This window comes from Clarias gariepinus, chromosome 6 (genome assembly GCF_024256425.1).
Source record: "Clarias gariepinus isolate MV-2021 ecotype Netherlands chromosome 6, CGAR_prim_01v2, whole genome shotgun sequence".
NCBI classification, from domain to species: domain Eukaryota; kingdom Metazoa; phylum Chordata; class Actinopteri; order Siluriformes; family Clariidae; genus Clarias; species Clarias gariepinus.
Window position 1 is genome coordinate 2548326 of NC_071105.1, and position 13511 is coordinate 2561836.

Here is a 13511-nt window from a genome sequence, read left to right on the forward strand (position 1 = left end):
TTATTATGGCAACTTTGGTGATTTACAGAAAAGAAAGTCCCATCTGGAGCATAAATGGTCTAAATCACAATAAAAGTGTCTTTTGGTCTTTATTTGTCTGGTTCGGGGTCCACAGTAGCCTGTGACCCTGTTGTATTTGAGTTTCTGGAGTATTTTAGACAGATTGAACTAAAATACTCCAGTCTGGCCATTCTCACTCATCAACAGGATGTTTCTCAGTAGAAGAACTGCAGAAGAACATGGATACACAGTCAGTCATGCTGCTCTTAATAAAAGAGGGAATAACGGTTTATAGCTGCTCTAGCAGAAGTGAGAACAGGAGCTTGTTAAATGTAACCAGGTATGAAGTATAACGTCCCATTGTTTAAAAAAGAACTAAATCATAATCATTCAGAAGTTCCTGTTGTATAAGAGCAATAGAAGACTACCGGACACTCTGCTACAGGAAATGAATGAATGTCATCATGGAAAGAGTGAATCTGCTTCATCACACCACCCTGTCCCTGATTATTACCCTGTGGCAGCACCGCACGCTGTGTGTGTTTTGTCTAAGTTCAGTACAGCATATTCTATCTTTTAATGAATCTCCCAGAGCCATTTAATGAAGCTGATCCGATCAGACACAGGCGTCCACACCTTTCATGTGGAGCTTTCTGAGGTAGACATGTTCGTTTGGCAACCAATTTATCTTAATTATAGCCTGTAAAAATGAGTGTATATAAATAACATGCACAGGAGCGGGAGGTAGGCACGCCTCTGCGTGGTGATAAACACCTTCCCTGTGATGGAGTCATATTCTTTATGATTTATATTCAAACTATTATCCAAAATGAACTTTTCAGCAATTTTTAGACATTCAAATAGATCGCTGTGTCAGTGTGCAAAAAATAAAAAAAATTAAATACATTTTTTTGTCCTTTTTTCATTAGTGTATTGGCCCGGGGTTTAAACAATCGTGTTAGTTTTTAGCCCCTTTTGAGGCCTCGAATAAGAGAGCCCCCTCCTCTGGCTTGTTGCTTCAGTTCTGCTGTTCCCTAGAGGGGCGTGGCTCAGCAGTAGCTCATTTACATAGACACTGAAACAGTGCTTTGGGAAAAGGAATAAAACAGAGGGAGATTAAAGAAATGGGAAAAAATGAAACATTTATTATCTTGTATAGTTGATGAAAATCTGTACACATAACCTTCTGCCTCCAATAAAACACCGGTCACTTGGAGTACGGCAACTCTACTCATTACTTTTACATTTATAACAGCCGCAGAAAACAAGATGATAAACTCCAGCTGTGTTCATAAATAAAATGATCAATAAAATACTGTGACTGAGATATGCAGTGGAACTCTTTGACATCCTAAGACTAAACAAATATTTTTCTCCCTAAATTTCAATTAATTCCTCAAAGGGCTGAAACGATTCCTCGAGTGAGGAAATGATGACCAAAAAATGGTCGAGGCAAAATCCTCTGCCTCGAAGCTTCGTTCAATTCATTTAAAAAGCTTGCGTTATGTTTTGGCACACCAAAGAAGAAGAGGCGCTTACGTCACCCACAAAACGGAAGGAGACACAAACAGTTAGCTGTGTATGAAAGGGAACGATAAAAATATCAGCGAATCAAAAGAAGAAACCAGCAAGAGAAAACGACAGAAATTGTCATTAAAGGCTTATGTTATGTCTGAGATGTAGATTTTGAAACTTTTAGTTCTGAAAGTTAAGTTACACAACTTTTTGTATAATTATTTATTTCAATGTGTGTCTTAGTTGTTTTGATCCTTAAAGTAATTTGAAATCCTTCTTTTTTTTTTGCATCCGAGAAAAGGCTTTAAAATAAGAATGTATGGCACTGTAATGCACTTAATCCATCTCAGGCAACTTTAATACCCCTAATCTTACCTACGCGGATTTAGCGCGGTGGCCGAAAGTACCATGCATCGTGATTCCCCGAGAGTTTTTAAAACTCTCAAACACTGCGATTACATTTACATCTTTCCGCGCGAAAAATGCAACTTTTTAAGCCGCCACAAAAACATCTTTAATTTTTTGGCGGACCTTGCAGAACTTTGCGAAATGTCAGCGGAATGTCAGGCTCATGGTGCCTAATATATTAGCTCTTCCTTGTATTCTGAATAATAACAATGTTAATTTTTGATAAAATGATAAAAAATAAAAGTGGATTTTTTTAAAAAAGCAACTCAATTAATCTTTGTTTCTCTTCTATATTTTACATTGCTGTTTAATTAAGCAAAAGTAAATTTTATCCGATTACTCGATTAAATTTTTGTTAGAATACTTGTTTACTAATATATTCGATAGCTACAGCCCTAATTCCTCATAGTATCGTCCAACTCTTTCTTCTCTCAAAGTGTTTTTGTTTTCTTTTTTTAACTACAAAATTGTAATAAAAATAAAAATGTTCATTTTTAAATGTTTAAAGCATTTAGTGTAGCTGTGTTTTGTGTTGTGGAAGACTTATGAGACAGATTACTTATGTTATAGCAGCTATAAACACTCACTTCCTCACTAGCCTTTCCTTTTTTTCTTGAACACAACCTGAAACAGCATTCATGGACACATGGAAGAGTTCTAGTTAAGTTATCATCTGCTTAATTTATAGGTTTTTGTGCTGTAAAATATTGTAATGTTTGTACATCTTTCAGAACTTTGTACATTTATAACTCCGCTGAGTTCAGAACTACAGTAACTAACTGCGACTAGCGGAGCTGGCGACAGACAGTTAGCGTAATTAACAGCGGTGAAAGTAGTTTTAAACTCTTAGCGGTACTATGTAACCAAAAGGTGGGTAGAATAATCCATTGGGGAAGTGGACAGTCCAGAGAAACTTGATTATTTTACCTAATATTTCCACTTATTACACTTTAGAATATTCACTCTGTGATTCTGGGGTCAAAACCCAAATAGAGATACATGGAAAGCTAATGCACTATATGTCTGGTGTACAAATCCCTCGTCCTTGATCGGGGGATTACAGTAATTAGAACCCCTGTAAAGAGGTAAAGTGATGCATAGAGTTGAATATTTTTTCAGCCTTGTTTATTTTTTTTGTCTGTAATTGAATTTGAATCGATGCTAAACCCCATGCGCGCACCTGCTCGACACTGTCTAACCAATCTGAATACAGAACCTGTTTAATCCCTGATTCTTGCAGTCACAGACAGCTTTCACGCACAGAGTTTCTTGTTCGTTTTTTTTTTCTAATCTCAAACTTCTGCTGTTCCTGAACTACAGAATGAATGCGAGTGCGCGTCTAGTTTTCTGCTTCAGTTGCTCGATTAATTATGAAGACGGAGAGTTTGGAAACGCTCACTTGCAGTTATAATCCTCAGAGAACGGATCGTTATGTAATAAATTAGCAATGCTATAACGTAAGATTAAACCCGATTTAATTGAACACGAACATCTGTTTGCAATTTTTTGTTTTATTGTATTTATTTTGCTCCTTCTATATTTTCATTTTTTTCTTGCTGGTGTCTGTGTTTTTTTCCTGACAGACTGACTATAAACGCTGAGTGTCAGCTGCAGCTCCACAACTTCCCCATGGATGAACACTCCTGCCCACTCATCTTCTCCAGCTGTGAGTGTCTGCAAACACACACACACACACACACACACACACACACACACACACACACACACACTATGGATGTCTCAAAAGCAGCCAGTCGACCGTTTACTACCTTTTTTTCTTAAAAGAGATAAGCGCGCCTTCACCTTTATATCATTCTGTACCTATTATTCCTTCTCATCCTAATCAGCCGACATAAACATGTCATAAACATGTCAGTCATAAACACTATTGTAACTAGGAATAATGTACACACACTCATCGTTATACTCGTGCCCTTTACACACATCTCATGCTAATATAATCTGATAAGCTCTTGATGTCACTTGATCATTCGTAGGTCACATGACCATAATATAAGTAGCTGTATCTGGGAACTTGCCTAAAACCTTCAGCTGAGTTGCCGTCTTCAGCTCCAATTTTTTTTACCGCTGTTTAAACTCGGTTTGTTTTTTCGTCCATATAAAAGACATCAAGAACTTCCTTATTTCTCCTTAAACTAAAAAAACACGCGTTCTTAACGAATATCTCGGAATCTTTACCAACATGCCAGCTTGGATGGGATTCACTGTATATCAGCTGGAGTTATCTTAAAGACTGGTTGTGAAGCCGTTTAGCTACCTAGTGTAAGTTCGGAGGTTTGCTCTGACTGCTTTACCGGTTATTTAATTGCATTGGATAAACATTTATTTGTTTTTCTCATCAAAGTCTTCTCAAGTTTTTGACTTTAAACTTTTAAATTTTATTAAATCTTGTTTGCAGCTTTTTTAAATTTTACAATTTTTAGGTGCTTTATTAAAAATGGTGTCAGTTTGGAAACACACACTTACAGATAGGAGCCTCAGGGAACAGAAAGCATATTATGGGATGCTTTATTTTTGTGGATCTTTAAGCTTCAGACATCATCTAACTTGACAGCCAACATGATAGTGTGCCTCTGCCCTATTTATATTTGTGTATATGTGTGTGTGTGCGCGCACAGTGCATAAGAATATACACCCGGTGTCCAGTTCATGTGTGAAAATGATTTTTCATACTCCCAGAGCCGCTCCTTCACACTCCAAGTCCTGAAACATGCCCCATGCCATCAGAGAAAAAAAACATCTATAGATGTGATCCTCTGCTCATTCAGTACATTCAGGTGGTCAGCTGACGTCATTTTATTGCCACATAACATTGCTGAGTCTAGACCTTATTACTAGATTTTAGTTTCCTTTAGACGACCTGAACTCACAGATAACAACAAGGTGATATTTTGTTTGTCCTTTCATTTCAGTACTGTATGTTTTGGTGCGTACTGTATCACTAGTGGTTGTCTGATGTTTGTCGACTACTGAGACGGTGACTTTTTTGGTCGGCTAGTGTACGCAATTTGTCCAGACTTGAAGATAAAGGATTTTGCAAAAAATCACAAGAAAGTCTGATGCGTTGTTTTTTTTATCATATTGGAGATTAATTGAAAGATTATATGGCATGCAACTGTACAGTTCAAATTAGTGTGTGTTGGGGACAGGACTTAGTGTAGAAAAATAATGAATCTTAAACTGATGAGAATAACTACTCCTCATCACATCACATCACATCACATCACCCACAACACTGAATGTTTTGTTCATTATATAATCAGGGTAAAGACGTTTATAGATTCATTAAAATGACCCAAGACACAGTTTGGTCTTATAAAGTTAAAACACTATGAACACTGTATTGATGAAACAGTTTCAATGTCTGGCTTCTAAAAATAGCCTTCCTAATTTGCCCCTGCCCCAGCAGAGTCTCAGGAAAGCCGTGCCGTATAAAAATCGAAAGAGATATTGAGGAAACACTGAGCTTGTTCTCGGTGTTAACCCGTTGAGACGACCTTCATTTCACAGACACTGAGAAACGCTCACACTGGGTCAGCTTTTGTTCATTGTCTCTTGAGCTGAAAGAAACTGCCAGACGAAGACCTACAGCATTTCCTGGACCTGTCTGGAATACAGACGAGATGCCTCTCAGAAAAGAGAGAGAGAGAGCGAGAGGGAGAGATGAGGAGGAGGAGGAGGAGGAGGAGGGAAATGTTAAATGGTTCTTCAGGCACAGCAGCATCCTCATCCCTTGTTGACTGACTCTCATCTCCCAGGTGATGACCCCTCGCTATTCCCCTTTCTCAGAATGCGCAACATCCTGAGTGGTGCATTTTAAATAAACGCTGAAATGTAAATCACGGTTAATGCCCACTTGTCTGGAAACTGTAAATCAGCTCCTCCTGGTACAAGTACCCAAATCACAGTCAATGTATTCTCGGGTAAATTGCTTATCGCAGGCTGATCTCCATCCCGAGAGGAACGCCAGCCAAACGGATGATTTTAATATTTCACACATTGCTGCAGAGCAAAATAGTTCTTGGAAACAGTTCTTGGGAAGCAGATATTCACTGCACAGCGTGTCACTGTTTCAGTGTCACTTCTAGCCAAATGTTCAACTTATTTCGATTTCCTTATACCACAGCAGCGTGGAATTCTCATCTCCAGCGCTGATTCATTTCCTTATAGGTGGTTCACATTAATGCAGACGTTCTACTATTGTTAGTACCATGTAGTTTTTATGGTAACTTCAGAAATGGATTAAACCAGTGTTGCATTGCTGTGTATGTCTAGTTTGATATTTACGTAAAGTGGAGCTCTTTCACTCTAGCTACTTGACTGTTGGTTGGAATACACCTTCTCACTTCAGCTACCACAAGTTAGCTTAGCTTTTAGCTTAATGTAATTTAAACTGATGAGTTACTTTCAATTGACCTTTTTACAGTTTTTTATGAATGAAAAATCTAGCTATGGAGAACGAAACCATTTTGGACCATTCGGACATTTTAAAAGAAGTCTCTATGGGAATTGATTCACCTTTGGAGCCAGTGTGGTCATTTGAAGAACTGCACTTTTTTACCCCTTCTGGTGAGGAGACGTGATTTATTTTACGAGATTTATTTCTTGCATGGTCATGGGGTTATTACTCAGTGTTTATTCTGAATTACTAACATGCTAATCATGTTATAATGATTATAAGAGCTTATAAGAGCTTATTCCAAAGAAAAATAGCACTCGTGAACATTCTCACAAAGTTAAATTTAGAATTTGTCCAAGGATATAACTGGGCTTTCACACAGCCGAATGCCAGAGAGTTTTATTGCCTAATGAGCATTTCTAAAGATTCTTTTGTCTGTCAATCAACCAATATAAAAAAAATAGTATGGGAAATACACTTCGATAAACTGCTACGTGCAAGTGTGAGCAAAATCTTTTTCTACTGCTATACACACCGATCAGCCATATGTGTCACCCCCCTCCCCCCCACCACCATAATAATGATGCACTGTATATTCTGACACCTTCCTATAACAACCAACATTAACCTTTTTACAGGTTTGATCTACACTAGAGCATTTATTGGATGACCCTGTCACCAGCTCATCATTTTTTACTTCGTTGCATTCTTCCTTCCATGGAGGTTCCCGCTCTGCAGTGGTCAGGACATACTGTACCAAAAGTGATCCAATGAAGGAAAACCCGTGAAATGGTGACAGGGTCATGGGTGACCAATGGCCTGTGTAGTCTAAACCAATATAAGGTCTAGTGTAAATCCAATTGAGGAAAAGGTTCATGCTGGTTCTGATGGAAAGGTATCAGAAAACACAGCGCATTACAATTTTCATGGCAAAGGTAGGGACTACTAAATATCAGGCGAGTGGGGGGGGGGTTCATAATGTTATGGCTGATCAGTGTGTTTATATAGTCATTAATATTTGTGCTTTAGCATGTCACAGGATCAAGCAGTACATTCTGCAGTCAGTGTAACAGACGACCATGGCTTACAATGATACTCTAACTAATTGTCTATGTATTCAGAGGATATAAAAGAATTATTGAAGAAAATCTTTCGTTTTTTAAATGTGCCAGTCTTTCTAGGCTGGATAATGAATATTAAGTCCAGCCCTGTGTTTCTATTTAACGCTTGCTGGGACCTTAAGAAATGATGGGAAGGAGTTTTTTTCCTCCGTGCAGAGCATGAGTCACTCCCTGCCACCGAAGTGCCATTAACGGAGAGAATTGCTTCGCCCCACCCCACTCAGCAGACTTGACAGGAAGCACATTAAGCGTCAGGCTACCGATGATTGGGCTCCCACTCCCACTCGCACAGCAGCGTCTCCTTCCTATAAGAGCCACGTATAAAAGGAAGTCAGGATCAGACAGACGTGTGCTACAAGTTAGAACAGACAAGCTTTGATTCGGGAATAATGCGTCCGGATTGTACGTCTTGTCTAAATCAGGTGTTTGGAAGGAATTTGAGTCTGTACTCTCTGTCGCTTTTTTCTGAATTATAATGTGCAAATTATTGCACACTCTCGCAGTCAGTTTTCAAGGCATTTTTCTTTTGCATGTTTTTTCTATAATTTTTTGTATACTTTGGTTTCTCATTGTGGTAAAGCCTCATTTAATAAATGGTGTCAATGTGAATTACAGAGTGAACCCTGAGTAAAGCAAAGCTGCTAAATAAAAAAAAAAAAAAAATCTAAACTCAACAGCTAGCAGAGAGTACCAGTGATGGGAATAATTAGCGTTGATTTAAAGCCAAATGAGACATGAGAATATTTGGAGATTTTTTTTAATGCTTTCATTTCAATCTCTTTGGATGTACATGTAGATACTTGGCTTCATAAAGCCAAAGAGTGAGGGAATTATTTATTGAACAGTGAAGAGTTACAGCAAAATTGGCTAAAACCACATTACTTGGCGCCAAAAATTAAAGAAATTCATTTTCTGATCATGTGACTCAAGCTGCATTTCTTTTTTTAAGCTTCAGAAGTGAACTTAGCTTTGTTTTAGGATAGGTATAAAGCTTGCAGAATGTAATGTAATGTTTTTTTTTGTTTGTTTTCAGGTCAATTTAACTAAATCCTTTTTAATGTGCCGAGAGGAAAATTAATTAGGTACATAAACATTAAGTCAAGGACATAAAAATCCTAGCAACAAGCAGTGTACATGAATGCACAACATGAATTCTTATTAACATCATGGTGCCCTCAGACCATCAGCTGATCTGCCTGCAATAATAATAATAATCATCATCATCATCATCATTATAATATTCAACTACATATATTCTTCATAAGTAGAGGAATTATATATTCCGTGTTCTGATTTGACTACAAATCCATCAGATCCATTAATGGCTGAGATGAACTCATTTGTAACAGACCTTTTAATCATCAGGTACTGGATCTTCAGCATGGGCCAAAATGGATGTTCTAGTAGCTCATGGGGCATCTGATGGGCTTGGAGATCACATGTTTGCAATTCCTGATTAAAAAATAAAGTCAGACCTCAAAAATAATATATTGCTATATAATATAGTTTAAAAGGAATGAATAGCATGTTCACTTCATGAACACTAGCTAGTGATGTTCATTAATCTAGTTTTATTTAATTTTCATTTTGAGTTATAAGTTTAACTGTTTTTTATTTTAAATTATTTAATCAGTAATTAACATATTACACATCATCTGCATTGGCCTTTATTTTTATTTCTTAGACTGTAAAGCATTAATTGCTAGCTATAATCAAACATCATTATAGTGTACTGTAACTTTCTACACCGCTGCATTATTGACGACTAGCTTGCTAATCAGCTTAGCCAAATGTATTTCTCAAGTAATTTAATTCAATTCAATTTTATTTATATAGCGCTTTTAACAATGGTTATTGTGTCAAAGCAGCTTCACAAAAATGAAAGACAATTTTTTTGGAAAAGAAAATATTTGGAAGTGTGTATCTGTGAAAAAAAATGTGTCTACATAATAATGAGATTAATAAATAATGTGTTTATTATTATTATTATTATTATTATTATTATTATTATTATTATTATCATGTAAGCCCAGTTTTCAAGTTTAAATAGTTTTAATCTAGTTTAATGAAGACAGCTAGCTGATTTAAGAATGACCAGTTTCATGCAGTTTAGTGACCAGGTTTACTAACATGTTACTGTAAGTCACTAACATTTAGCTGCCAAGTTGATGTACAGCTTACATAACTAGTTAGCTAGTGTTAAGCTAGTTTTGTCATGATAATATAAGTCTATATATATATATATATATATATATATATATATATATATATATATATATATATATATATTTATATATATATATATATATATATATATATATATATATATATAGTGATTCGCTGACAGTTTTTGTATTTTTTTTTCTCCCTCATGTAGCACTTCTAATTAATTTCAGCTTTGCCATATACAGATATTCCCTGTGTTATTATTATTATTTCTTTTGGAAACCCACTGCCGGGGTTGAATTTGCATATATGCATATGTATGAAGGTGGCTGTCCTCATTACCGTGTGTGTTATTTGGCAGATGAGTCTCCAAATATGTGACTAAACAATTTGTGTGCCAGGCTTTTGTGTTTGAGTGAAGTGAAATTTTGCGCTTCTTGAATAATTTCATTATAATCGTCTAGGCACTGACACTGAGGATTCGTGTTCATTGCTACAATTTCACTTTTACTTGTGTTTGTGGTTTTTTTAAATACTTATTCATCAAAACAAAAAGAGAGAAACAAATGGTAGATTCCCTGTTGAAACTCGTCCAGTTTGATCAGATGCACATTTGAACAAGCTGAAACGTTTTTTTAGAATTCAAGCATTTAACCCTGAAATGGGAATCAAATCCTTTTAATAAAACCTTTACGACTTCCTATACAGCTTAGTGCTTCCATTTGTATGTTATGGATCATTTATATTTTTTTCTAAATTAAACAGCATCTCTTTATTAAAATAAATAACAATATGTTATATTAAAATATTTAACAATATGCTACGTCTAATATATGCTATGTCTAAGGCTAAAGCTAACTGCCACTGCTCAGTGGCTAAACAGATCAGGAAACCAAAGACACGTCATACTACGACAATGAACTAAACAGTATAACAGTGCAACTATGGTAAAGTGCATGTTGTTAATTTGTATCTGGAAATAAATGGCACTATAAAGGTGTATAAAAACGCAAATGTAAAAAGAAACACAAAAACAGGAATGATTGGAGGAAAACCAAGACAGTTGCATGAACTTAGTTATGTAAATGTAACGTTACGGTAGGTCTGGAAACAAATCCAGATTCTGACCAGCCTCTGTTTTTACTTTTAATAAGACAACAGTTTTACCTCTGAATGTTACAGAGCACTGCCACTGGAGACTCCTTCCATAAATGTCAGATATTTTTCATAAATGTTGCATAAAGCTCTCATTATGGGATGTTGTTGTTATTATAGAAACATTATCATATTAGTTTGAGCATGTTAAGAGATGCTGTTATAAAAAAATTTATCAGCACCTTCTAACTTCTTCAGTCTTCTGTTCTAAACAGTGGAGAAGAAAAGTGCAAATAAAGTAAAATAAAACTTTAATCTTGCCCATCCTGTTTTTAGACACAATTAGACTTTCACCTACTATTTTAGATACTTCCTACTGTTTTATCTCAAAGGTTCCAGCGAGCAAGGACCTTTTTAATGTTATTACCTCTTTCATATCTCTGTTAAGAACCTGCACCAGATTTATAGTTCCACAGCTTGGCTTTGACTTGTTATTTACACTAACTATGCCCTTAAAATTAAAATAATTGTAAATCATTAATAATTAACACTATTTGGAAAGCAGGCCACAGTGGATGGATATGGCTGGGTCTTATATATTTTTATAATTTATGATCCCACTATCAGGTGCTAGTGTCCGAGAATGACAGGTGGATGTTGTTGCAGTTTTGACAGAAATTAATAAAACCTGGTCGTAAATCAAGCAAGGGAAAGAGGATGAAGAAAAGATGTACCTGGGATAAGACAATAATTAGAAACATGAGCCAAAATAAAAAAATTTGCAGCAAGCGATAACAATCAGAAGAAGGCTAAGATAAGCATAATAACAATGTGTCCATACAATCTGAACCCTAAAATACTATGTAATGCATCTGTATATCTGTGTTGAACCATGTGTTTATGCTGCACTGATTTCTGAAATATGTAGCCTGACCTGGATGGCACACATGATATTCCAGGCACAGCAAAGGACCTCCCAGTGTAGACACATTGGTGCCTAACATCTGTGTGCCTTGAAACCAATTAGTGTGGGTTGTTAGACTAGAAGTGTTGGTGCGGTGGCCTTTGCTAAAGGCATGACTGGGCTGCGGTGAGTGACGTGGTACAAGGGGGCACTGTGTTCATGATGTGGTTCCCACATGCTTCAAGTCTACCACCATTGTCCCCATGCTGAAGAAGTCTTCTGTGTCCTGTCTTAATGACCGCCCTGTTGCACTCACACCCATCATTATGAAGTGCTTCGAGCAGCTCGTCATGAGACACATCAAGACCTTGGTGCCCCCCTCACTGGACATACTGCAGTTGTGTATCATTTAAACCGTTCGACGGACAATGCCATCTCCACCACTCTCCACCTGGCACTGACACACCTCGACAAGAAGGACACTTACGTCAGAATGCTGTACATAGAAAGACCTCAAGCAGTGTGGATTGGGAACTATAACTTTAGCACCACCACACTGAGCATTGGGGCCCCCCAGGGCTGTGTGCTCAGTCCCCCACTGTTCACGCTGCTGACTCATGATTGTGTAGCGACACACAGCTCCAATTATATTATCAAGTTTGCTGATGACACGACTGTGGTGGGTCTCATTAGTAAGAACGACGAGTCAGCATACAGAGAGGAAGTGAAGAGGCTAACGGACTGGTGTAAAGACAACAACCTTTGAACAAAAAGTTAGACAACAGTCTTTGAATGTCGATAAGACAAAAGAGATGGTTGTTGACCTCAGGAGGACACGGAGCGTTCACTCCCCGCTAAGCATCGACGGCTCTTCTGTGGAGATCGTCAAGAGCACAAAATTCCTGGGTGTCCACCTGGAGGAGAACCTCACTTGGTCCCTCAACACCAGCTCTCTGCACAAGAAAGCCCAGCAACGTCTTTTCTTCCTGAGAAGGCTGAGGAAGGCCCAGCTTCCACCACCAATCCTCATCACCTTCTATAGAGGAACTACCGAGAGCATCCTGAGCAGCTGCATCACTGTCTGGTTTGGGAATTGTGCCATATCAGACCCCAAGACCCTACAGCGGATAATGAGGACAGCTGTGAAGATCATCGGGGGCTCTCGCCCCGATGACATCTACACCACATGTTGCATCCGCAAAGCCACCAGCATTGTGGCTGACTGGACACATCCCTCACACTCACTCTTCACACTTCTGCCATCTGTAAAAAGGTACCGAAGCATTCGGGCACACACATCCAGACTGTGCAACAGCTTTTTCCCACACGCCATCCGTCTCCCCAACACAAAGGGACTGGGAACTATTCCCCTTAATAACATTGAGACTGAACTGAGAAACACACGTGCACAAACACACTGATCAATAACCATCTAACAATTGTACATATCAACCTGAAATTGCTCTTTTGCACAATATTTATTTGCACAAAAAAAACTCTTTTCTACTGCTATCTACAGGTAAATGTTTACTGTTTCTTATTGCACTACTATCATAGAGTACTATCAAATTACTATCATAGAGCATTGCAACATATTATGTTATGTTTTCACTTTTTGTCTAAACATTTGCATGTGCACTTTGTTGTCTTTGTCTTTTTCTGTATAGGACTTTAGATAGGATAGTTTCTGTTTATTTATAATGTTAATCTGGTTTGTCTCTTCTTAGTTAGTTAGCTAGTCAGTTTTGTTAATTTATGTTGTAACTTTATGTCATATGTAGCACTTTGGTCCTGGAGGAACGTTGTTTCGTTTCATCGTGTACTAAACTGTATATGGTTGAAATGACAATAAAAACCGACTTGACTTGACTTGACTTACTGT

The 13511-nt window shown here is 37.4% G+C and overlaps 1 protein-coding gene across 2 annotated transcripts in view; it reads left to right on the forward strand.

The window, feature by feature from the left end:
• Positions 1–13511, forward strand: part of LOC128526583 (gamma-aminobutyric acid receptor subunit gamma-3) — a 137693-nt gene that overhangs the window by 91538 nt on the left and 32644 nt on the right. For both annotated transcript variants that reach the window (XM_053498585.1, XM_053498584.1), the window contains exon 5: positions 3507–3589. In XM_053498585.1, coding sequence (XP_053354560.1) covers positions 3507–3589 — 83 coding nt within the window. The remainder of the gene's footprint in view (positions 1–3506; positions 3590–13511) is intronic.